The following is a 27,713-nucleotide window of genomic DNA, read 5'->3' on the forward strand; positions in this document are numbered from 1 at the left end:
TGCTTAGCTCCAATATATCGAATCCATAAAAATAAAGCATTCTTTATGCTGAATGCAGGCCAGTGCATTCAAGAACAATAATCTAGACATTTTTCATGTAGGATTTAAATAGAAGTACAAGTAAACTAAACCATTCAGATAAAAATGCAACTAAAGATGCCCATTAGCTGCTTTGACTCTATATATTTTGTGGTCAACCTGATACTCCATTCACATAAAAAAGGCATTCTATTTCTTTATTTTTTTTTATTTGACAAGCAGCAGTATCATGTTTGTCATTTTAATGTAGATACAATTATTAGGTTATCTGTCATATTACAATATTTAAGTTTTTAAATTTTATGTCCTTTAAGATACATTAAAAAAAAAAAAAAACACATCAACTGCAAACGTGAAGGGGAGAAAAAGCATGGTACCCAACCGACTTTCCACATTCCAGCAATACTTCACTCATTCTTTTAAGAAAGTTTTAAGAAATGTCATCATGACATGAGCTTGAAATATCTCTAGGCATTTTCTTTGACGCTCATGACGTGGCACTGGTGATGTTGTAAACAGCAGAAAACAGGGGCTGCCAAATGACCAAATTATGGAGGCACAGGCCTGCTTTTCCCACAGGAACACACCAAATGGTGATGGCAATGATCTTCTCACACCACGCTGGAGGAGAGCGACATCACGCGACGTAGCTGTATTCATCTGCCGACGCCTGGCTGCGTTCGATGTACTGTTTGTCTATCAGAACTTCAATACACTTCTTAATCATGCTGATACTGGGATTAAACCTAGCTCTTGACTGGCTAATCACCTGTGGAAGAGAGACGTGGAAGTCAAACTACTGCCCGTTCTTCAGCTGTAAGTAATGACTTTTAACCAATCCGTTTAAAGTGCCTCAAATGCACTGAAATTTCAGCAAACAGGCAGAATGAAGTATGAAAATAGGAACTAAAATATGGAAAATGGATACAGCAAAATCTAATAATGATACATAATTAAGTGAAACAATAAACATTAAATACTCACACACAACCCCAAGCTTCTATTTAACTGTCACTCAACTCTCAGCTCTTAGTTCAAACACCACTTTCTCCAGAAAGTTTTCCCCAGCATCCCCTAGGTCAGGACATTTAAATACATTCTCAAGGTACTGTGTACCTTTCCTTCAGGGCATGCTAATGTAATTTTATATTTATTTGTGTACTATTTCAATAACATAATTCTTCCCCATTAAACTGTAAACTCTAAAAGGGCCTGCCACATCTTCAGCTGCTCTGTACTACAACCCAGTGACCAGCCTGGCCATCTATCATATGGTAGGCTCAGATATTTATGGAATGAATGAGTATCTGATGTGTCAACTTCCTTCAATAACTGAACAGAAGACTCAATGAACTGGCAAGTTTTAGAGCTCTAAAATAAAGCCAAAGCAAATATGAATTTATTATTATTCAAGATAGCATCTCACTGTGTCACCCAGGCTCAATTCCTTGGGCTCAAGCAATCCTCCCACCTCAGCCTCCCAAGTAGCTGGAACTTCAGGTGTATGCCAACACAGCTGGCTAATTCTTAAAATATTTTTTGGTGAGATGGGGTCTCTCTACGTTGCCCAGGCTGGTCGAAAACTCCTGGACTCAACCGATCCTCCTGTCTTGGCCTAACAAGGCATTCAGATTACAGGTGTTCACCAGGCATGGTGGCTCACGCCTGTAATCCCACACTTTGGGAGGCTGAAGTGGGTGGATCACCCGATATCAGGAGTTCAAGAGCAGCCTGGCCACCACGGTAAAACCCCATCTCTACTGAAAATGCAAAAATATAAAAATACGAAAATTAGCCAGACGCATGCCTGTATTCCAAGCTACTCGGGAGGCTGAGGCAGGAGAATCACTTGAATCCAGGAGGCAGAGGTTGCAGTGAGCCAAGATCATGCCACTGTACTCCATCCTGGGCGACAGAGCAAGGCTCTGTCTCAACAACAACAACAACAACAACAACAACAACAACAACAACAACAACAAAGGATTACAGGCACAAGCCACTGTGCCTAGCCTGCAAATCTGAATTTAATATTGAAACTGGAAGCAAGTACGATTCTAAGTATGAAACATTTCTTTATGCTACTTGAGGATCAGTTTATTTCTGTATCCTCTTTAAGAAGAAAGAGACTGACTCTGTACACCGACAATGCCCTCTACCCTAAGAAGCCCTGAGGACTGCCCTCCTTTTACCTCTTGAATAAGGGCATTGTGCCGAAGCACTTTTCGTGCTTTCATGATACGAACTATAGCAGCTTGGAGATACATTTTCCGGTCCTCATCGACAGCACTTCTAGTCTGCTCCATTTCCTGTTTTACAGAAGAAAAAAGAGCGAACAAGATGTCAAGTCACTGAATGTGTTTTAAATTCATTTTATCAGTGAGTGCAAATAAATTTTTTTTTTTTTGAGGCAGGGTCTCCCTCTGTCGTCCAGGCTGGAGTGCAGTGACGCGATCTTGGCTCACAGCAACTTCCACCTCCCGGATTCAAGTGATTCTTATGCCTCAGCCTCCTGGGCAGCTGGGATTACAGGCATGTGCCACAATGATAAATTTGTAATCAATAGTGAGCAAATTATACAGTTATGTTGTGTTAATATCACATAACCACTGAGAAAACATCTATAGTTTCTAGGGTTAAAGCTGAAAGTCATTAGAAAAAATTTACATTATTATAAACTATACTGTTAAGGAAAAGAGGCGATAAAGGAGGACACAGTAGTAATCTGCAAGATCATTTTCTTTTCAGTGATTACAGAATCTGTATCACGATGCTTTTAGATGGAGTTGTGTCAACTGTAGTAATTAGCTCCAAATGCATACCGGATCAGGCTTCAAAGGAAGAGCTGAGAAGTGCCATTTTATTTGGCTCAAGCAGAGAAGCCAGGAGATGGGGCCTATCTCTATGGAGCCACGGAGCTCAAGAAACACAGGAGAAGCAGGGCACAGAAGCAGGCCATGCCACATTAACAGGATCTCCTCACAGCTTTTCAAAGACAAAATACCACTATATACTTCAAATTATTATTTATTAGCCTAGAGGAAAATGGAATCTTGACCATTTTAGGTTTCAAAGTAAATGGAAATTAATATTTGTCTCCACCATGGGGAATTAAGTTTGTGGAGAGAGTCTAACGCCTTATATTAGCTTCACATCCTGCACCAGCCCCACGACTGCACACGGTTGGCAATCAGGAAGCCTAAGTGATAGAGAAACAGTCTATCGCAGACCAAAGCAACAATCACTGCTGAGTCAAAAGAACGAAGAGCAGAAGTCCCCAACTCACATTGGCCTGTCAGGAGTCAAGACCTCATTCCACACCCAGTAGATCACAATCTGCATTTTTTTTTGAGACGGAGTTTCGCTCTTGTTGCCCAGGCTGGAGTGCAATGGCACGATCTTGGCTCAACCGCAACCTCCATCTCCCGAGTTCAAGCGATTCTCCTGCCTCAGCCTCCCAAGTAGCTGGGATTACAGACATGCATCACCACGCCCAGCTAATTTTTGTATTATTAGTAGAGATAGTGTTTCTCCATGTTGGTCAGGCTGGTCTCGAACTCTCAACCTCAGGTAATCCACCCACCTCAGCCTCCCAAAGTGTTGGAATTATAGGCATGAGCCTCTGCAACTGGTCCACAATCTGCATTTTTACAAGACGCCCTTGTGGCTCATTTGCACATGTAAGTTTAAGAAGCATTTTCTACTGACAAGTTTACTTTGAAAGAAAAGAGCTGTAGAACTTTATTTTACAAATAAAAAATATGAGATTTTATTACTTCTCAATATGGGAATTTTTGGAGAAATGCAAAGCAAAGTTACACAGTCCAATGGTTTAAGAGCAAATACTCCAGCCTGACCAACACAGTGAAACCCCATCTCTACTAGAAATACAAAAAAATTAGCCAGGCATAGTGGTGTGCACCTGTAATCCCAGCTACTCAGGAGGCTGAGGCAGGAGAATTGCTTAAATCAGGGAGGTGGAGGTTGCAGTGAGCTGAGATCATGCCATTGCACTCCAGCCTGGGCAAAAGAGCAAGACTCTGCTGTTAAAGAAAAAAAAAAAAGAGCAAATAAAACAAAACCGTACCTTTTTCCTTAGAAAAAGCTAAACTATAAGCAGAGATTTCTGTTTGATTGTAAAGTTAGTAAATGCAAACAACAAACCAGAAAAGCTGTCCCATTATTAACTCTGCTATGCGAAGTTCTGCACGATCTCAATGTAAATTACACTTGCGAAGTCCAATGCTTAAATGTTTGTCCCCCAAAACAACGTGACATTAAAAGCACTTACTTGTGGTGTGTCTTTCTGCATTGATGTAGTAATTTTAAATTTTGTTCTTTTACTGCTGAAGTTCATATTTAATGAAAATGAAGATTCTGCATCAATATCTTCCTACATTTAAACATAAAAGATTTATTTTTATAAAAACCCAAATCATTAAATAACAGCTTGCTGCAAGCAACACGGCTACATTAATGATCAAGCAAAAAAGCCTCCACTCTCACAACTTTCATATTATAAATTATAGATTAAATTTAAGAGAAAATTCTCTTGTTCAAACAAACAGGAAAAACCCAATTATTTTCTACTTTTGAATCTGCCAGAATCTTAAGCAGTTTATATTTAGGAATAAGCTATTTTCTGATCATAGTGTTATATATACTACCTTTTGATAAAGTAAGAGTCAAGCTCATTGCCTACAGTTTGACATTTTAATTTTTATTAAACACTGAAGTTCATAACTTTTCCATCACCCCATTTTGAAAAACCAAACAACCAAATTGTTTTACAAACGCTGCAGTTAACAAAATACCCACTGTCATGGCCTGACAGCAGAGAAAAGCTGTGCCTCCAGCAGCACACAGCATCAGTTTGCCGTGACCTGGGGTGACGGTGAAAGTGTTTTTACCCTTTAATCCATGTTTTATCCACTCTTCAAGAAGCAAGTGGCCTTTGCTCAGGGAAAACTGCTAAGCCAATTTTTAGAATAACAACTTCTGTATCAGGCTTAAGAAAGCCACTGATATCATCCAGTGGAATTTCTCTGGCAGCAGGATCAAGAGGCACTTGGAAGATGAACAAATTCTCAATAATAATCTAAGACATTCTGCTAAGGAATGGGCAGATTCATAATTAAATTTAAAGGCCAGGCATGGTGGCTCAAGTCTGTAATCCCAGCACTTTGGGAGGCTGACATGGGCAGACTGCTTGAGCTCAAGAGTTTGAGACCAGCCTGGCCAACACAGCAAAATCTCATCTCTACAAAAAATTTTAAAAATTAGCCTTGCGTAGTGGCTTATACCTATGGTCCCAGCTACTAGGGAGCTGAGGTGGGATTATCACTGGAGCCCAGGAGGTGGGGGTTGCAGTGAGCTGAGATGGCACCACTGCACTCCAGCCTGGGTGGCAGAGCAAGATCCTGTCTCAAAAATAAATAAAAATAATATAAAATAAAATTTAAGGTGCAAACATGAAATCTATGTTTATTTTGTACATATCTGGGCAGCAAAAATAGCATGTTTTAGAAAAATTAAAAATCTTCAAGCACTAAGTAGCCTAAAATTAAAAACCATAATTAATTAACATTAAGAAATCCCTATTTTGACTAGGCGCGGTGGCTTACACCTGTAATCCCAGCACTTTGGGAGGCTGAGGCTGCTGGATCACCTGAGGTCGGGAGTTTGAGACCAGCCTGGCCAACATTGTGAAACCCCATCTCTACTGAAAATACAAAATTATCCAGGCATGGTGGCACGTGCCTGTACTCCCAGCTACTCAGGACACTGAGACAGGAGTATCGCTTGAACCTGGGAGATGGAGGTTGCAGTGAACCAAGACTGCGCCATTGCATGCCAGCCGGAGCAATAAGAGCAAAACTCCATCTCAAAAAAAAACAAATAAGTCCATATGATGCTAAGATTCTGAAGCCAGAAAAACTAATAATTTCTCAAAGTTATGAAAACATTGATTTGAATTTCAGAATATATACCTTTTTACAGTTGGTCAATTATAGACTATAAAATGTCATCATAATCTTAGGAATATCAGCAAAATGAACTGATGAGAGAAATAAGCTGTAGGTTATTAATTTACCAAAGTAAAAACAAAACATTATTTATAGGAATTTTTTTCTTATAAGCACAATAATTTGAAGGAGATATATAATCCCACCACCTCTGTTGCATTTTTAACCATGTAAACATCTAGGATATACTATGACAACAAAGCAACAAAATCTTCTAACTAGAAAAAAATTACTGAAATTAAGAACACCTGGAATGGAGTTACACATATTAAATATGTGTACAAATAGACATCAACAGGCTGTCATTTCCTGTTACAGAACCATGAAATTAAGCACATTTAAAAAACAAAAACCTGGAAAGTCTTTAAAGGCTAGTGTCAAACCCTCAGTTAATCAAAATCTTCCAGATGGCAATTCTGCAATTATTCAATAAGCTGTCACAGTATAGGACAAATAAAATCAAACTACAAAGGGCACACGGCACCAACTCACACAGCATGTTCTGTGGTGCCTCACACTCCCAGCTCTATGGAGCGTGCAGTAATGCCGCAGATCCAAGTGCCTTCCAGAGCACAAGACACACTGACGATTACAGCCTTACTTTAAAACTGCAAACGTCTCATGAAAAAGATTCAATGTTGATGATGCTTAAATTCTCTGGAATATCACTACATACCTTTTCTGAATCATGGTTAATCATTTTCACATCAAGTAATGATTTGATTGTTTTTGTCAGTTCCTTTTCATTCATCTGAGTGCTGTCTTGAAGCTCTTTATAACTGACCGTTTCACTGTTGTTAAAGGCAAGAAGAACTGCCATTTGGTATGTTGTAACCATGGCTACATATGGTTTGCCCAAATAGTTCATTTTAACTTCACCTACAATTAAAACAAAAACTGACAGTGAACTCACCATTCAAAGAAACATTTCAAAATTACTTGAGCAATAATTATTTCAGACATCTTCTTCTGAAAGAGTGAACCAATAATTTTATTAAACTGTTGTACACCCATTGCTGTTAACAATGTAGTGATTTTGTTTTTCAGGGAGGTGACGATGAAAGGCCATTAGTTTTGAGTATATAGTATAAATCAATTAAGCTATCATAACTCTACCAGTAGGTCAAAAAAAATGTCTTTAAGGCCAGGCATAGTGGCTCACGCCTGTTAATTCCAGCACTTTGGAAGGCTGAGGCAGTAAGATCACTTTAGGTCAGTTTGAGACCAGCCTGGCCAACGTGGTAAAACCCCTTTGCTACTAAAAATACAAAAATTAGCTGGGCGTGGTGGCACATGCCTGTAGTTCCAGCTACTCAGGAGACTGAGGCAGGAGAATTGCTTGAACCTGGGAGGCAGAGGCTGCAGTAAGCCGAAATGGCGCCACCGCAATCCAGCCTGGGTGACAGAGTGAGACTCCGTCTCAAAAAGCAAAAGAAGTCTTTAAATATTAATAGAAAGGCTAAGACTTAAGCAGAAACAACAACAACAAAAACACCAAACAATAAAAGGAGGTGGGAGAAGGCAAATGGACAAAGGGGAAAGTGATACCAGCACTTGCCTCAAGTGCTGTCAAAATCTGCACTCTCCGGGGAAGGTTCAAGTCTCCTAGGAGGTCTACAGCCACAGGGAAAATGCTTTTGCGGCCCTGTCTAAGCCATAATTTCTGCCAAAATTAATGCTATTATGTCTCATAAATAACATTTTTCTTTCTAGTAACTTCCTAGAGACAAACAGGTATGAAAGGAGAGACAAATAGGCAGACCCATTCTTTTATTAAAATAGTTGATAGGTTAAACTTTAAAATACATTTAATCTGAATGTTCTCCTAAAAATGTTCTATATGGGCCGGATACAGTGGCTCATGCCTGTAATCCCAGCACTTGGGGAGGCCGAGGCAGGCAGATGACTTGAGCCCAGGAATTTGACACCAGCCTGGTCAACATGGTAAACCCTGTCTCTACTAAAAATACAAAAATTAGCCAGGCATGATGGCACATGCCTGTAAGACCAGCTACTCAGGAGGCTAAGGTATGAGAATTGCTTGAAGCCAGGAGCTGGAATTTACAGCAAGCCAAGTTGCAACCACTGCACTTAAGCCTGGGTGACAGAGCGAGTATCTGTCTCAAAAAAGAGAGCTCTAAGAGATAGAGCAAGTATGACATATCCTACAGTTCTGCAACATCAGCACGCCGAAAAGTATATAACGAATAACAGGACAAACATGTCTGCACTTTGTAATGCATCATAACACATAAAAAAAGTGATGCCAATCAAGAACCACTTCCTACAGCAAGAAGCTGTAGTTTGGTGACTCTAACACACACATGGCCTGCATTATTTGACTGCTGAACAGATTATAAATAAAATCAACATGAGATTTTAATTTTAAAGCTCTTCACTGTCACCTCAAGGAAGCTGTATTTCACATGAAATTACCCCAGAGACTGAATTTTCCCTCTCAAGGATAATTAGTAACTCTGATTAAGGTTTTCTGCTTCCTTTATTTATTCATTACCTAATTAAAGATTTTAAAGGCTATGAGTCAATTCGTTAGCTTAATATCACTATACATACAGTATTATCGTGATTATTTTCATTTATGCCTTGACTTATTTCATATAAAACTGATATTCAGAAATGTTTTTCAGAGTTATCTGGATGGAAATATCAAGAGAAAAAATTTCTAACCCTTTACATTATCACAAAAGGATGCTTAATATATTAAATTCAGGCCGGGTACAGTGGCTCATGTCTGTCATCCAGCACTTTGGGAGGCCGAGGCAGGCGGATCATGAGGTCAGGAGATCGAAACCATCCTGACTAACACAGTGTCTCTACTAAAAATACAAAAAATTAGCCGGGTGTGGTGACACATGCCTCTAATCTCAGCTACCTGGGAGGCTGAGGCAGGAGAATCCCTTGAACCAGGGAGGGGGGAGGTTGCAGCAAGCTGAGGTTGTGCCACTGCACTCCAGCCTGGGTGACAGAGAAAGACTCTGCCTCAAAAAAAACACAAAAAACAAAAAACAACAATTGTTTATATATATATATAAAATTCAATATCCAATTCATAGAAACAGCTCCTGTAAAAAATTATCATTTGGAGTATCCTATTAACACTCTCTATAAACAGGACTCTCATCAACATTTCAGTTTGGAAAGTGTGGTAAGAAGTAAAACATTATATAAATTGCATTTTGTTATTTCTGCAATGACTTCATCATATGCAGAAACAGCAGCAAAGTATGCGTCAAGCACACAGATGATTAAGTGGGATCATCAGCCAGGATGTCACTGATGCTATAATATGCTGCCATGGGTTTGAAAACAGAATGAGCCTTCTGCCACACAAAAGTTGTCTTTCAGCACCACGAGACTCAAAGAGCATCAGGAGATTGTGCAAGGGGGCAAAACATCACTTACTTCCTATTAAGTTTACTCTTGCACTGTGCCCTTTCCTGCCACTTTTCAGTACTTTACCAGGGATCAGGGGTACAGGGACCTCTTCCCACTTTTCTTAGCACTGTACTCTTACCGAAAAGACTGGGGAAGTGGTGGGAAGGCACAGGGGCAGGAAAGGAAACCCCAAACTTGGATGATTCATTTAATTACTGCGATGTAAACAGAGAAATGACGAGTGGTGATTTACCCTGCAGAATAGGTTGGCAAACCCTAAGAAACTAAAAACTAAAACAAAACACTCTGTTACATGCATAATTAAAGCAAACCAACCATAATCCAAGCAGCAGCTATAATGACAGGAAATAAAGAGTGGGCAGAACTCTCACAAGAGTTTCATCCAAGTCACTCCCCAGTATCTGTGTCAGCTCTCTACTCTCAGGAAAGCTTTTCTTTACAAAAGAATGTTAGTTAATCAATGTTTAAGGCATGATAGAGTAACACCACTTGCAATCAGTAACGAAACAACTGATTCTGGCAGGGATCATTAGTGGAGGCTAAAACTACATTCGGTTCCTGGAACAGGGTATTCATGAGCCAAAGCATCATCCCTCAGACTGCCTGCTAAGCTAATTGAAAAGGGGAAAGAGTACCTCTAAATGGAGATATCTGGTGGTTACTGGCTTAATCAAGTGACCAAATTTAGTGTCTCCAATAGTGAGACAATCTGACATTAGATGCCTTTGATATAATGCAATATGAAATACACAGGACCACCTATGAAATATCCCTGCCAACAATACTTAACTGAGTATAATCAAACCTTTAGAACTAGTTTCCACTTTCCAGAAAATACAAGGAATGGAAATAAATGTTAAAAATCACAAATAAGCAATTTAACAAATCTAGAGCACTGGATATTCTACAAGACTACTGGCCTGGTCTGTTCAAAACAGTATGTCAGAGAATGCTGAGGGGTGGGGAGGTGGAAGGGAGACTAACTCCCAAATGCAATTAGTGACCTCTGACAGCCAAGCCACCACCTTGGGACAATCAGGGAAATGTGAACATGGACTGGACATTAGACAATATTAACACCCCTCCCTATTTTTAGCTGTTGGAAGTATTTGAAAACAAAAACGAGACTAATTTAGTCAACAGAATCGTTATCTTGTAAGGTATGCAGTTAGGTGGTGTTACTTTTATTTTATGAAATGATAGTAATTACCAACACACACACTGATTTAGAGTTCACAGAGTTCTGGCCTGATCCATACTATGTACCATCTGGTGAAGTTCTATCTTCCCTGAGTTCATTTCTCAACGTGTCTTTCAGTAACTGCCCAGGAATCTCTGCAACTTCTTGCTTTGCCACCAGCAAAACTTATTTACATGCAGACAGTGTAATGGTTTCTGTTACACTGTCTGGTTATATCTCTTTATCAAGTATCTATATGTCTTTATCAAACTATTCCTTATGGTTAATTCTATCCAAAGCCCTAGTCATAAATCCAGTGGAAATCTCAAGATTTTTCTCATTCTGTCACATCTGGCATCACAGACTGTTTCTTAAAATTCAGACCTCTGTTGGTAATACACTATCAACACTCTCCTTTACCTAGGTTGGTTAAGTCCTATTCATTCTTTTTACTTTTTATGTGTGTGGGTGGTTTTTATTTTTTCCCTGAGACAGGGTCTCATTATGTTGCCCAAGCTGGTCTTGAACTCCTGGGCTCAAGGGATTCTCCTGCCTTGCCTCCCAAAGTGCTAGAGTACAGATGTGAGTCACTGAACCTGGCCCTATTAGTTCTTGAAAACGAGCTGAGGTGTGATCTCCCCAGAAGCCTTCCCTCGCCAGGACCTGACTGCCACCACCTTTCTGTACCCTGAGCTGGCCTCTACCACATGCAGAACACTGCATGGTCCCTATGTACTTGCCTGTCTTCCTACTAGACATGAGCTTTCTTTTGAGGGCTGAGGCTCTGTATTTTATTTCCATCCACTGTCGACACAGAAATGTTCTCTGAGTTGACCAATGCATTTTACACAAATAAAGATAAGGAAACAGGCTCAAAGGAGTTAAGTAACTTGCTCAAGATTACACAGCTGGTTAAGTTGTGAGCTAATAACTCAACCACAGGCCTACTGATTCTAAATTCCCTCAAATGCCACTTTGTGTACCATCAACCATATGTAAAGACACTTCATTTACAATACAAAAATTGACCTTTTCTTGGGTATTCAATGATCGGGGAATGTAGAAACGGAGTAGGAAGGAATAATGTCATTCTATATTTAAGCAGAAGTAACAGTGGTTCTCAAGGAACAGAACTCTGAGCAATCTGTCCAGCCTCGGAGCCAGTGTTGTAAAGAAGTCTTGGAGCCTCAGGCCTTATATGGGTCATCTAGAACAAGCATCTTCAATACATATGGTGTGTGAGAATCTTTTTGTTAAATGAACACATGGAGAACAAAAATAAAACAAAAAATGCTGGTCAAAGAAGACAAAGTTTCAGTTAGGACTAGTAAGTTCTAGAGACCTATGGTACAGCAGGTGACTGTTAACCATACTGTAGAGTAAAACTTGAAAACTGCTGCGACAGATTTTAAATGTTCTCACCACAAAAAAAGAAAACTATGTGAGATGCTACTTATGTTAATTAGCTTGAGTTAATCATTTTACAATATAAACATATAGCAAAGCATCACAATGTACACTATAAATATATACAATTTTTATGTGTCAATTATAGCTTAATAAAGCTGGGAAGAAAAACAACTCTAACTCCTGGTTTCACTAATAGGCCACAGGTGTGATTCACTTCAGTGCCTTAGGTGATTCAAAACAAAAAATGAACTTATAAGGTTATCTTTCCAAAGGAATTAACTACTTGGTTTTAACTAAAACACAAATAATATTAAGATAAAAGAAATGAACAAAAGAGTCCCCCATATCAAATTATTATGTATCAGTGTGGAAATTTAGTATAGCTCAAAGACAGAAAGAAAGTTATTCACTTTCCTATTTAGGCGATATTGGCGACTATTTTCAGACTCAATTCCAATGGCTAAAAAATTACATGCATAAATTTACTTTCTCTGTATACAGCACTAGTTGTTATGTAAGAATTAGCCCCTTATTAAAATTAGGAGACATGTTGATTCCTGCTGAAATAATGAGAATAACCAAGAGTTTAAAACTCTCCGAGACAGGTATTCATGGAAAGCAAAAGCAAGCTAAATGGAACTACACTAAGATATATTAGTTTTCTTAGAAAAAAAAAAATCTAAAACCCTGATCCAGCATTTTTTCCTTAAATTATATTTATAAAATGAAAATAGAAAATTTGTAAAATTAAAGGTCAACTTATTGATTGACTGGTTGAGACAGGGTCTTGCTCTGTTGCCCAGGCGGGAATACAGTGGAATGATCATGGCTCACTGCAGCCTCGAGCTCCAGGGCTCAAGTGATCCTTCCACCTCAGCCTCTCAAGTAGCTGGGACTGTAAGATATGCTCCACCACGCCTGGCTAATTTTTGGATTTCTAGTAGAGATGGGGCTTTGTCATGTTTCCTAGGCTGGTCTCGAACTCCTGGGCTTGGCCTCCCCAAGTGCTGGGATTACAGGTGTGAGCCACTGTGCCAAGCCAAAGGTAAAAAAAGTTTGATCTTTGACCACCATTAAGAGTATCAATGATTTGGGAAGCCGAGGCGGGTGGATCATGAGGTCAAGAGCTCGAGACCTTCTTGGTCAACATGGTGAGACCCTGTCTCTACTAAAAATACAAAAAATTAGCTGGGCATGGTGGCGCGTGCCTGTAATCCTAGCTACTCAGGAGGCTGAGGCAGGAGAATTGTCTAAACCCAGGAGGCGGAGGTTGCGGCGAGCCGAGATTGCGCCATTGCACTCCAGCCTGGGTCACAAGAGCGAAACTCCATCTCAAAAAAAAAAAAAAAAAAAAGAGTATCAATGAAAATCTCCTTATTTCAAAAAATATTTAAAAAATTAGAATGTCCAACTTGCTCAATAACAATCACGTTACATAAATAACGCAAAATGTATTACTACTATAATGAGCCATCATGTTCCCAAGATGTAAATTAGTCAAATAAACAGCCTGGGTCACAAGAGCGAAACTCCATCTCAAAAAAAAAAAAAGAGTATCAATGAAAATCTCCTTATTTCAAAAAATATTTAAAAAATTAGAATGTCCAACTTGCTCAATAACGATCACCTTACATAAATAACACAAAATGTATTGCTACTATAATGAGCCATCATGTTCCCAAGATGTAAATTAGTCAAATAAACAGGAAGTAGCATAGTTTCTAGAATGAAATCTCTCTTGGGGAGGGGATAGAAAACGTTTCTTAATAAAAGCTATGGCAAATGATTTTCCTGTACCACTTCTAAGAAATATTAGCACGTATACCCTTTCCTTCTTGAACAAAGGAAAAGTGATTCAATGAACTTGTCAAAGCATATTTTAGCAAAAAAAAAAAAAAAGGAAAAGAAAATTCAAGTGTTTGCTTTGACTTACGACTTCAGGTGACTTAAAGCAACCACAAACAGTCCACAATGCTTCAGGTATTAATCTTACTGTAAGCAAGTGGACCCCACTGTTCCAGAAAGCAGCAAAGGAAATTAGATTCTGATTTAAGTTTTTAAAAATTAGAAACTATTGAAAATTAAGTGGGACTTTCTGCAAAAAGCTTTACTATTACTGCAGTGCAAGTAAAAATCAAAATGTTAGGTCTCCTTTTGATGCTATAATAATGAAACTGGCAAGGGGATCTGGCATACAAGTTTCTAACTGTGTCTGACCCATTAAATCTGAGTTTCTAAATAAATTTGCTAATGTAGTGGTTGGCTATAGAAATGTAATAAATCAGTATAAAGTCAGAACATTTCTTTAAAAGCAGCAAGATTATAAACAGTATAATTATCACATACTACTAAAAAGTGCTATACTTGAATTTCATTGTTAGTTGTGTTAATGGAGAAAGGTTGATGGAAGAGAAAATTATAATCAGGCCATAGAAAATCTCCTTCTAAATTAATATAATCATATCAGGTAAATTTCACTAAGCCAGATATAAACAAATACATTTTACCTGTACAGAGATAATGTAACCATGTAAGTTTTCTTCCACTGAAATGTTGGCTATAAAATAATTCAAACTGTAAAACAAAACAAAACAAAACATTATTTTTAGCTACTAAAACTTATGTAGTTAATTAACACTATACAACAAAAGCAATAAAAACCATTCATATTAGAAAAGACATTATAGCCCATCTGATATACTGTCTCCTTTAACAGAGTGTTCCCTAATCAAGGTCATACACAAATTACTCCAGCTCTTTTAATCAACAACCTGTTCTAGAGTTTTCTCCCCTAAACCACAGCACTGCAAATCTGACTTTCTGTATGAAATCAGAAATGACATAGTGACTCATTACCATTTCTGAATGATACTATCGTGGACTTTATAAATTCCACTTACTAACCAAACATGGCAACATATACATTTCACCATGAAAACAGAAACCCCACCTTCATTTTTTTTTTTGAGACCGAGTTTCATTCTTGTTGCCCAGGCTGGAGTGCAATAGCAAGATCTCGACTCACTGACACCTCTGCCTCCTGAGTTCAAGCAATTCTCCTGCCTCACCCTACTGAGTAGCTAGCTGGGATTACAGGTACCCGTCACCATACCCAGCTAATTTTCGTATTTTTAGTAGTGATGGGGTTTCTCCATGTTGGCCAGGCTGATCTCGAACTCCTGACCTCAGGTGATCCATCCACCTTGGCCTCCCAAAGCTCTGGGATTACAGATGTGAGCTACCACACTCGGCCCCACCTTCATTTCTAATCTCCCATTTGCTAACATATAACTTCCACATCCAATCAGACATAAATACGAAGTTTTACAGTGTGTCTCTGGATATTCTTCTGCTGATATTATTGCTAACAATTAAATTTAAATTCTATTAATGCAGCCTTGAAATTTTAAACATTCCTCCATGGACTGAATGTGTAATTACAGGACAAAAATACACAGTTCCTTTTTCTTTAATAAAGAGCTAGTATATAATAAAAACTGGAAAAATGATGCCAGGCGAGGTGGCTCATGCCTGTAATTCCAGCACTTTGGGAGGCTGATGCAGGCATGATCACGAGGTCAGAGATTGAGACCATCCTGGCCAACATGGTGAAACCCCATCCCTACTAAAATACAAAAAATTAGCCGGGTGTGATGGTGTGCACCTGTAGTCCCAGCTACTCGAGAGGCTGAGGCAGAGGAATCGGTTGAACCTGGGAGGTAGAGAGCCAAGATTGCAGCACTGTACTCCAGCCTGGGCAACAAGAGCAAAACTCCATCTCAAAAACAAAACTGGAAAAATATACTGAATGTGAAAAAGATAAAAATTCAATTTCTTTATAAAACTAAAAAATGAACTGCATTATGCCATAGTTCAGAATTCTGGACAAACTTTTGGCATGATATACCATATGTAACATACTTAAAGCTTTTGTTTGTATATCAAACTTTACCTTTTGTACTTTAAAAAGGAAGTTCACATAAAGCAGTCAGCAATGACTGACCTCATCTATATACTATGACCACTCCTTAACAGCAAAAGTTAATAGCTACAGCCAAGACAATCAGTCAGTTCTTTCAGCAGTTACTACTCCAGGTTTGCCTAGTCCCTAGGAGCTGGAACTTGTTGAGCCTATTTTCCCTCTTTTGGTGCAGCATCCTCCTCTACCAGCAGATCCACCAATTCCTTTGCAGGAAGAATGGGAAATGACTAGCACCTGGAATACTTCAGCTTGCCTGCTTGGTTCCAATCCAGACAAACAGCAAATTGAAATACATCGTAAGGGGATTTCAGAAGTATGATATGACTAATTAATAATCCCCAGGGTATCAATCAAATCAGTCACTACTATATAATTCACAATTTCTCTATAAAATATTTACAATGAATCTCTGGACAAAAGCAAAATCAAACTTTTTAAAATCTTTTATTTTTTTTCTCAAAACACTTTTGGAAATGAGAAATTCCAACTCAAAAAGGCCCAAAATTTAAAGTGCAAAGCTGGCTTTAAGATGTATATTCCAAGCTTTAAAACATGTTTTACCTCTTCTGTAGTACTATTTGGTAAAGTTTTACTGATGATAACAACAATACACCAAAAGAAGATACCGATTCATTCTTACGTTTATAATCTGACCTCAAAGACTCTCATATCTATGGCTGGTCAAGAACAGACTCCAACAAATTCATCAATTCATGTGGTACTACAAAGACCAAAGTTATAAAAACTTCCTTGATTCTATCATTAAAACAATTGTGTTAGCAAAGCTTTTTAGAAAGAAATATATGTTGGCTAAACTTCTTATTTTAAAATAAGTAAGATAAAAACCAGCATTTAAAAAATACTGTTTAAGGGAATTAATTAGATCTCAAAGAGCCTTAAAAATTAACATTTCATATTCAATGAGTTTATTTACCTCTAATGTATAGCTACACTAATATATACTACTTTAGATACTTCTTAATATTATTCAGGTTTTGGCCTAGGTAAAAAAGAAATATAACAATTAAGATTTGTTGGCCTAAAGTGCAAAATGAATTACTTTTATAGCTTTAATTGCACAGTTTTGAAATACTTTGGTGTAAATAAAACTAAATTTTGATAAATAGTTATATTTAAGATTAAGATGTAAAAAATGAAAATCACTAAGACAGGATGAATTAATTTACATGTGAAAACTATTCACTATTAAGTATACAAATGGAGTTCAAGCCTATGTATCTGAAAACTTGGACTTGCCAGAAAAAAAAAAGGACAAACTCCCTCTGCTGGTAATTATAGACAATCCAAATGGAGAGAACAGTATTTCTGGAATCAGAATTTTACAGACAGAAGGAAACTCACTTCCTATCTGTAAATGGAGGAACTAAAACCTGATGAAGGCTATACATCAATAGATAAAGTTTAAGGAGTTAAACACTATAAACGGAAAATAATTATTTCAAGGAGAGAGTAAAGAAAAAAAACTAAAGGAAAACTTCATTTCTGCCAGCTCCTAGGACACAGGATTTTTAAAGAAAAAGGTAAAAGACTGCCAATGGGTGGCTCATGCCTGTAATCCCAGCACTTTGGGATGTACCCTTTCCGTAAAATTTGTAATAACCTTGGGTTATAGTCTTCCCATCTAATCAATGTTTGCACAAATGCTCTTCTTCACATAGTTTCTAAAATAGTCTGTGATACAATCTCTTTTAAAGATGATGTAAGAAGTCCTAATTTAACCTCCTTTTCTGAAAGTCTATCATGCTTGCCTTCCTGAAATCTACCTGACTGGTTACAGGGCTCTCCTCTACTATTTCCATGAAACTATGACCACTATCAACCCCTGTTACTACTTACTCTACTAGCCGTTAATTTCACATATATTAACCACATTATAGGACAGAAATAAAAATATTACAAGGGTTGAATGAGTTATTTGCTCAAAATTCAAAAGGAAAACTAATAAATGGTATTTTAAGTGTTGAATTCTAAGCTTTCTTCTGCTATCAAGCAGTTTTAAATTATTAAAATTTAAATATAAAATTTAATTATAAAATTTAATATAAAATTTTGTATTAAAATTTTTATAATTTAAAACTGCTTGATAGCAGAATATAGATTTATTCAAAATAAGAGACATGCTTTGGCAAAGAACTGTATGACATTCTTAGCATTTCAGTTTTAATATCAGTAACTACAATAACTTATATTCTTCCTAAAGGGCAGACTGACTATAATTTGTGAATCTATTTTTATCACAGGAACCCTTAAGACCTTGAAAAAATATTAAAGGTGATATAATAGGAAAACAGTTGTTAAAATTCCTTTAGTCTTCTAATACATTTCCTGCAAACTTACCATCTGTACACTTTTTTCTAATTCCTGGGGAATTGCAAATGTAGATGAAGGAGCCTGAGTAAGAGGCCATGCACCAGCCTAGAAGGAAAAATAAAACAAAGCTAAACAGACCAACATCTGAATTAAAAGTAAACATTTATTAAGTAATCTAAGCATCTAAAAATTTTTTTTCTTTCTCAAAATGTTGATGAAATCTGAGTATTTCTATCATGGCACATTTCATTCCAAATCAATAGGACTTCTTTGTTTCTTGAGACAGTCTTGCTTTGTCACCCAGGCTGCAGTGCAGTGGCACAGTCTCAGCTCACTGCAAACTCTGCCTCTGGGATTCAAGTGATTCTCCTGCCTTTGACTCCCAGTAGCTGGGATTACAGGCACATACCACCACGCCCAGCTAATTTTTGTATTTTTAGTAGAGATGGGGTTTCATCATGTTGGCCAGGCTGGTCTGGAACTCCTGAGCTCAAGAGATTTGCCCGTCTTGGCCTCTCAAAGTGTTGGGATTACAGGTGTGAGCCACCACGCCCAGCCCAAATCAATAGAACTTTGGAAGCCACGATCTACTAACAGAACCAAATGTAATCGGATATCCATTAATGAATCCTTTGTATCAAAGTACTGAAATGATTAATAAATGGTCATAGTAAAACACATACTCATACCTGTAGAACATATATTTGAAAACTAATTCCCAAATCTATTACTGTGTCTTGGTTTTTGATAAAATTGTTGAACTTATTGTTGAGATCAGCGCTGACACTCATATCTGTATACATCCGATGTAGCTTGCTGGTAAACTCATAACCACAGGCTTGCTATAAAAAAGTTTTAGAAAATATATGACTTTAAAAGAAAAACAGTAAGTCATATTGGTTAATAAGAATGTGTCACTATTGCTAGGTCTTTGGTCAAAGGTCCTTGCATTTACACTTACACCCAAGGACTAGTAATATATTCTTCACAACCCAAAGCAACTAATCAAAACCTTTCAAACTGCCTTTCTTTTTAAAGGTACATTTTAAATAGGTGAATGAAAACCACCTATCTACGAACAATAAACCTCCCCTTAAACAAAAACTTTTTAATACAGTCATCTCTTATTTCAGCACTGCAAAATGCCCCATTAATACATATAAGATACCGTATAAGGATTTTGTTATGTTTTGTTTTAAAGACACGGGGTCTCACTGTTGCCCATGCTGCAGTGCAGTAGCTACTCACTGGAGCCATCACAGTGCACTACAACCTCAAACTCCTGGGCTCAAGTAATCCTCCTATCTCAGCCTCCCAGTAGCGGGTCTCCTGGCATATGCTATAGCTGTGGGTCTTATAAGGTTTACAGACAGTATCAAATAAAAGATTACATAAATGATTACTGGGAATACTCCAGCCAATAGAAAACTGAAAAAGAGCTATTTAGGAATATTTTTAATAGCATCTACTGAGTGACAAAGAAAACTATTTCTTTCAAATTATTCAAAATTCTGTCATTACCAGGTCAGAAAATCTGAATCTCTAATCTCGAAACATAAAAAGCTGTGTTCCATTTTCTTTTGCAATTAATTAATTTATCTATTTAGAGACAGGGTCTTCCTCTGTTACTCAGGATGGAGTGCAGTGATGTGATCATGGCTCACTGCAGCTTCAACGTCCCAGCCTCCAGCAATCCTCCCACCTCAGCCACCGGAGTAACTGGGACTAAAGGCACACACCACCACACCTGGCTAACTTTTGTAATTTTGGTACAGACAGGGTTTTGCCATTTCCCAGGCTGGTCTCAAACTACCGAGCTCAAACAATCTACCACCTTGGCCTCCGAAAGTGCTAGGATTATGGGTATGAGCCACCATGCCTGACCAACACTACTTTTAGAAATTAAAAGCTAAGGTTTTTTTTGTAGGTTTAAAAAGGAGCACACAGCAACTGGAAGCAATGGTACACGCCTGTTGTTCCAGCTGCTCAGGAGGCTGAGGTGAGGGGATTGCTTGAGTCGAGGAGTTAGAGCGAGCCTGGGCAACATAGGGAGACCCTATCTCTTATAAAAAGAAAAAGGAGCACATATTATATTCAAAATGTCTACTATGCAAAAAAATTTAATTATTGAATAACACAAGATAAGTAAGAACCTGCTACCACTTACTTGTCAGTGTATAAGCAAGCTGAAATGAGGTAAAAATAAACTGAAATGGAACTGCATTCCAAAACTGTACTTAAAGGAATATTTTACATGTATTCATTTATAAATAGCAATAATCTTTTATTGTTAATACTGATTAGCTTGTGAATCTTTTTTTTTTTTTGAGACGGAGTCTAGCTGTGTCACCCAGGCTAAAGTTCAGTGGCATGATCTCGGCTCACTGCAACCCCCACTTCCCAGGTTCAAGTGATTCTCCTGCCTCAGCTTCCCAAGTAGCTGGGATTACAGGCATGTGCCACAATGCCTGGCTAATTTTTGTATTTTTAGTAGTGATGGGGTTTCTCCATGTTGGCCAGGCTGGTCTTGAACTCCTGACCTCAAGTGATCTGCCTGCCTCAGCCTCCCAAAGTGCTGGGATTACAAGCATTAGCCACCGTGCCCAGCTGTGAATCTTCGTATAAACATATATATCTTGTTCTTTTAATACAGTATTTGTATACCCTACTGTGCGAATATATGAACATACACTGAACCAGATGAATTGTTTCCTGTTACTGCATACAATGCTGCAATGAACATCTTCATGTGCTTGTGAATGAATTTCTAGGACAGTACAGGATTAAAGACTTACATTACCTTTAATTTGTTGATCATGGCTTCTTCAGAGTCCATAGACATGGATAACCCATGAATTAAACGTTTTGCCAGCATTCTTGCATAGAACTACATTGAAAAAAATTTTTTAGGATTACTTCCTTTCTAATGATTTAGCATTCAGTAATAAAGTTGACTAAAACACAAATAAACTTTTCTGTTCACAACATACCTTTTGAAAGACGTCCTTGTCATCAATGTATTTGAACACCGTGATGAAGCTGGTGAGCCTGTCTTCCACTTCATTCTCTGTCATTCCTTTCGCCGACTTCTTCAGTAAGTTGTCACAGTACTTAGCAAGCTCAAGTAGAAATTGATAATAAATCTTACAAAGGGTGCTTCTGTATATATCACGCCTCAACCAAGGCAAAGTGGTAATACAAAATGAGTTCAATGGACAGAGTTTTTGCTGTTTTTTCAGAGACTGGGTCTTGCTCTGTGCCCAGGCTGAACTGCAGGGGACAAGATCATAGCTCACTGGGGTCTCAAACTCCTAGGCTCAAAGGATCCTTCTGCCTCAGTCTCCCAAGTAGCTCGGGCTACAGGCGTGCACAACCACACCTGGTTTCAAAAGCTCTACGTAATAATCATAAATGCAAACTAAATAAAATATACATCATAAAGTTTTTAAAAAGAACTAGAACAAGTTCCAACATTGAGTCATCACTTACTGACCAATAAAGCAACTGATATAAGTAACATACATTTTTAAAAGAACACCCAGGTGAGTTTCAAGTGGTTTTATAATTTGACATTGAAGAAGTACTTTTAAAAAATGTTACAAAAACCATGTAAAATTATGTTTCCGTCAAAGGTTACCCAAACTTTATTAGCAGATTTCCTTTAGATTTCAGATTTAACAGAATCTACATGAAAAGTAATGCAAATTATTTCAAAATAGACATGTTAAAACCCAAACTTTGTAAAATAAAATACTTTATCCTTTGGTTATTCTTTAGGAAAAGACACACGGTACATTGCATTCCTTATATAAATGCCAAATTATAAACAATATAGATAATTTTCCTTCCATTTTTCTGAGAAATGTTATAAGAAATTAATTTGATATTCTCAGTTTTCATTTTCTAATACTGACTTTTCATAAGATTACTTTTAAGCAATAACCAAACTTACCAGTTCAGGTGCTTTGCAAACAGACTTAGGCTCTCTGTAATTTACAACTGATGTAAGTGCCTAAATGAAAGATAGGCCATAATTAACCATCAGCCATAGGAAAAATGTACAGCTAGCTCAATATAAGCCATAATCCGCACATCCAAAATTACCTCACCACATACAACACAGCATTGCTGGTCGTTTGTTTTGTTAATATTTTCACACCTAAAGTGATAAACTCCTCTGACTTTATTCTCTAATTACAAAGTAACTATACATCTTGTTGCCATTGCAAGATACTCATTACTGAAATTTGAAACAGATAAAGTAACACTACTTTAAAAAATTTTACACTCTTGTAAGCAATTTTCCTTTGAAGTATACAAAAGTTCACATAAAACATATCTATTTTCTTTTCAAATATTATTCAATATAGCCTAAGAATTATGGCCAAAGAATAAAAATCAATATTAAAAATTTTTAAATTATGCAGGTCTATCCAGAAGATATCAGATTAAAAATTTCTCTTATATAGTATAATCATGGGAAATTCCACATTCAATTTAACTGTTCAGTTAATAATTTAAGTTATATTGCTGGGTGCAGCGGCTCATGCCTGTAATCCTAGCACTTTGGGAGGCCAAAGCAGGTGGATCACGAGGTCAAGAGTTGGAGACCAACCTTGTCAACATAGTGAAACTCCGTTTCTACTAAAAATACAAAAATTAGCTGGGTGTGGAGACACACACTTGTAGTCCCAGCTACTTGGGAGGCTGAGGCAGAAGAATCACTTGGACCCGGGAGGCAGGATTGCAGAAAACCAAGATTGCACCACTACACTCCAGTTTGGGTTACAGAGCGAGACTTCATCTCAAAACAAATAAATAATTTAAAAGTTATTATTTCTATTTTGACTTTCATATTTAAATTACTTAATCTCCATGTCTAGATCAGAAATCTCATACTTAGAAGTCTAATTCTGAAATTGCCTAAAGAATTATAGAGCTTTATATGCTTTTACTATATGCGTATTTAAAACTTACTTTATCCAACGCACTCATGAAGTGCTGATCACCATTCAAAACAGTGTTGATAAGTTGAACAAATTTACCATGTACTTCCAAAACTGACTCCACAAATAGTGTTGGCATCTAAAAATATGAAATATAAATATAAAACCACATTTTAAGAGGTTCAAGGATAAAACTACTAGGCTTATTAAAGACTTAAGAGTAAATTTTTCCTCAAGAAAATTATGTTTTACACATGCACACTTGTCAGAAAATTGTTTTAGCTAAGACAGTCTGAAAAATTTTAAACTTCGGTGTTTAAAATATCTTGTCATTCAACACGACAAGCTAATTCCATAGACTGTCTAGTACCTGCCAGAAGAACCCACCAAAAGCACACTTTCCTACTGTGTTGAAATAACTTATCTTAAGGATAACAAGTTCTGAACTACCAGGTCTATCACTTTCATAGAGGATTATATAAGCAAAGACTGCCTGCAAAGTCACTGAAGGCTGAAAGAGAGGAGAGTTACAAAGCCAGTAACCCTGAGAACAGAGACCTTTGAACTGGGCAAGACAATCCCTCACATCTCAGAGAGAAGGAATACCTAATAAGTGAGAAAACTCACTTTTGCAATACTAGGTATTTCTAATACCTAATATTAGAACTATTTTTCTTAGTTAACTTCTTCACGGCGATAACCATGAAAAGGTTAACTAAGCTGGATTTGAGTCTACTACAAATGTATTCACTTATGTTTCCACCTCCCAGCCTTGACACAAAATTCTATGCTTCTATGCTCAATGTCATTTGACATGGAATCTATACACATAACAATGTAAACTAGTCAGTTTGATTAATAATACAGAGTAATAAACCTGAATACTACAAACTAACAGTTCTACAAATAGAAAACGGTGGGAAAGGGAATTGGAATAAATAAAAAAATAGAAAACTTAGACATTATTGTGGCAGAACATTAAAACTAAAAATCATTACTTGCCAAAGACCAATCTGGAGCTAAGGTAACCACCTCTAAAAAGTGCTCCTGAACAATGATGTCTACACACTGATACCATCTTATAGATGGAGAGCAAACAGCTGTACTTAAAAAGAGATAGTAACACCTGATGTTACATCTCTCTTGCTCATCAACTGTCACCAGCAATAACAAGATTTGTCAGCAGGAAAGACAAACTGTTATAGTCATATAATTGGCAAAATATTTGAGAAAGATGAGTATTAGGGACATGAGGGTCACTGTTTTGGGTATTTTGGGCAGCAAGCGTATACTTACAGAAGATTGTTTTAATCTAAATTTGCTTCCTGGACAACCAAATTCAGACAATTTACAAAGGAGGCAAATTGCAAATTGTCTATATTACAACTGATCGGTACTACTACCATGAACACAAACTACGTTTAACAATATCCATTATGCAAAAACACAGTTATCTAGAAATGGCAAGCTTATTTTTCTGTGAAAAGTTAACAAAATGGACACCTCTGTATAGGTAAGCAGCAGCCTATCTCATCAATAGCTTTCTAATTTAATAATTCCAATATGAGTCCAACAAATTCTAGGTTTAAAACATTAGAATAAAGATATTTCTGGCCGGGCGCGGTGGCTCAAGCCTGTAATCCCAGCAATTTGGGAGGCCGAGGCGGGTGGATCACAGGTCAAGAGATCGAGACCATCCTGGTCAACATGGTGAAACCCCGTCTCTACTAAAAATACAAAAAATTAGCTGGGCATGGTGGCGCGTGCCTGTAATCCCAGCTACTCAGGAGGCTGAGGCAGGAGAATTGCCTGAACCCAGGAGGAAGAGGCTGCAGTGAGCCGAGATCGCGCCATTGCACTCCAGCCTGGGTAACAAGAGCGAAACTCCGTCTAAAAAAAAAAAAAGAATAAAGATATTTCTTTTGTTGGAATGGTAAGACTTTTTCTTTGATCTTTCAAAGCAGTAAAGTCAAAGACTCCATGAAGGATCTGACTAGGAGGAAAACGCTATAGTTTCCCAAACAACTCACGTTTTCCTGAGTAAGGTTGCTGGTAGCTCGAAGGCCCTCATCATGGATGTGGTTTTGCAGCTCCTGAATCATATGAGGTAAACCAGTGGACACAGCACGGAGTAAGACGTACATATTTGCCATGTCTGAGGGAAACAGATAGCTGATGATTAACTTCCAAATATTTTTCACTTATTAGGTAACATCCGGCTACAAGTACAGAAGTACAAGAGTATGCAGAGAAAAGTCCCCCACACCCACCTCTCGCCATCCAAGCCCCCTCCCCACAGGAAAGGTATGTGATTATTTAACATCTTCCCAAAGATATTTTGTGCAAATTCAAGTGAATACAAATATTCTTCCCTTCCCCATTTTTAATACAGTGTACTATATTTTGTCTATGATTTGTAGTTTGAGAACACTTTTTAACTTAGTGGTCTTTTCCTATTAGTGCATAAAGCATTTCTATGTGTTTTATAGCTGCACAGTACTCCATTATTTGGATATATTATAATTTCTTAACAACTGATGAAAATTTAGGTGGTTTCCAGTCTCTCGATAGTTCAATGTTGCACAATAATCTTATACACGAGCAAGAATATATGCAGTGTAGGTCCCTAAAAGTGAGGCTGCTGTGTCAAAGTTTAATCCTACAGACAGATCCTTTTTTTTTTTTTTTAACATGAAGTCATGCTCTGTTGCCCAGGCTGGAGTGCAGTGGCCTGATCTTGGCTCACTGCAACCTTCCCCTCCCAGGTTCAAGTGATTCTCCTGCCTCGGCCTCCCATGTAGCTGTGACTATAGGGGAGTGCCACCACACCTGGCTATTTTTTTGTATTTTTAGTAGAGACAGGGGTTTCCTGCCTTAGCCAGGATGGTCTCAATCTCCTGACCTCATGATCTGCTTGCCTCAGCCTCCCGAAGTGCTGGGATGATAGGCGTGAGCCACCCTGCCCAGCCATAAACAGATCCTTCTAACCAGAGCTGCCAAGAGCAGGGAGTCCCTTTGCCAACACCGTGTTACCAGATAAACGTTTTGATCTCCAACACTCGGAGGTGAATAATGATCTCTCAGTGCAGTGGGTTTATTTTAAACATTTTATTAAAACATCACACATATACAGAAAAGTATACAAACCATAAGTGTATTATCTTACTGAATTATCACAAGTGAACACAACACCCATGTAATCACACCCAGGATGAGAAATAGGGATTACCTGTACCCAGGAGTCCCCTTCATGCTCCTTCCAATCACACACTCTTGCTCCTCTACAAAGGTAACCACTGCTGTGATTGCTAAATCACAGATGAATTTGAACTATGTATAAAAATGCAATCACATGATTCTTTCATGTCTGGCTTCTTGTGTTCAACAAAATATGTACAAGGATCATCTCTGCTGTGGTACATGGTTTTAATTTGCTCATTTCCACTCCTCTATAATATTTCATTGTATGAATATACTGTACTATTCTGCCATTACTGGACATTTGAGCTGCTCCAGTTTATGGAGCTATTACAAACAATATTACTATGAACATTCCTGTATGTCTTTTTGTACATATGTCCATCCATCGATTGGCAGTCGGGAGCTGCCAGGGGAGGGGACGGGGCAGGAGCAGGGGTCATACATTTAGGAGTAGAACTGCAAAGTCATAAAATATGCATAATATATTCCACGTAGCGGTCAATGCCATTTCCAAAGTAGTCACAGTGATTTATATGCTCACTTCAGTGTTTAACAAGCTCCTACTTCCTATTTCTCAACATCTCCTTCCAGTCATCTAAATTTTATATAAAAATATAAGTACTGATATCTCAGTGTGGTTTTAATTTGCATTCACTTATTTAATGAGATTATCTTTTTATGTTTATTGGGCATTGGACATCTGGATATCCTCTATTCTGCAGTGCCTGTTTTTTTGACCACTTTATATTCTGAATATAAATCTCTAGTATTGCAGCTACATTACCCTATAACTGTCTTCTGATGATGCAGTGGTTTTAATGGCCTTTTTTTTTTTTTTGAGATGGGGTCTCACTCTGTCACCCAAACTGGAGTGCAGTGGCAGGATCTCGGTTCACTGCAACCTCCACCTTCCAGGCTCAAGCGATCTTCCCACTTCAGCCTCCCAAGTAGATGGGACCACAGGTGCATACCACCCCACCTGGCTAATGCTTGTATTTTTTGCAGAGACAGGATTCTGTCATGTTGCCCAGGCTGGTCTTGAACTCCTGATCCAAATCTGCCTCTTAATGGCCTTTTAATGATCTAAAGTTTTTCCGTTTAAGGTAGTCTACTGGATCAATCTTTCCTTTGCAGTTAGTGTTTTTGTGTCCTATTTAAAATATCTTTCTTTGTCTCAAGGTTAT

The 27,713-nt window shown here is 37.8% G+C and overlaps 1 protein-coding gene across 6 annotated transcripts in view; it reads right to left on the reverse strand.

Moving 5' to 3' along the window:
* Window positions 1-231: 231 nt before the first annotated feature.
* CUL2 (cullin 2) overlaps window positions 232-27,713 on the reverse strand; it is an 84,407-nt gene continuing 56,925 nt past the window's right edge. For all 6 annotated transcript variants that reach the window (XM_002750160.7, XM_078329885.1, XM_002750159.6 and 3 more), the window contains 12 exons: window positions 25,359-25,483; window positions 23,360-23,467; window positions 22,335-22,394; window positions 21,373-21,501; window positions 21,183-21,269; window positions 19,072-19,224; window positions 18,410-18,487; window positions 14,577-14,643; window positions 6,739-6,941; window positions 4,328-4,429; window positions 2,229-2,345; window positions 232-808 (listed from right to left, as the gene is read on the reverse strand). In XM_002750160.7, coding sequence (XP_002750206.1) covers window positions 677-808; window positions 2,229-2,345; window positions 4,328-4,429; window positions 6,739-6,941; window positions 14,577-14,643; window positions 18,410-18,487; window positions 19,072-19,224; window positions 21,183-21,269; window positions 21,373-21,501; window positions 22,335-22,394; window positions 23,360-23,467; window positions 25,359-25,483 — 1,361 coding nt within the window. In that variant the 3' untranslated portion in view covers window positions 232-676. The remainder of the gene's footprint in view (window positions 809-2,228; window positions 2,346-4,327; window positions 4,430-6,738; window positions 6,942-14,576; window positions 14,644-18,409; window positions 18,488-19,071; window positions 19,225-21,182; window positions 21,270-21,372; window positions 21,502-22,334; window positions 22,395-23,359; window positions 23,468-25,358; window positions 25,484-27,713) is intronic.

Source organism: Callithrix jacchus, chromosome 7 (genome assembly GCF_049354715.1).
Source record: "Callithrix jacchus isolate 240 chromosome 7, calJac240_pri, whole genome shotgun sequence".
Lineage (NCBI taxonomy): Eukaryota > Metazoa > Chordata > Mammalia > Primates > Cebidae > Callithrix > Callithrix jacchus.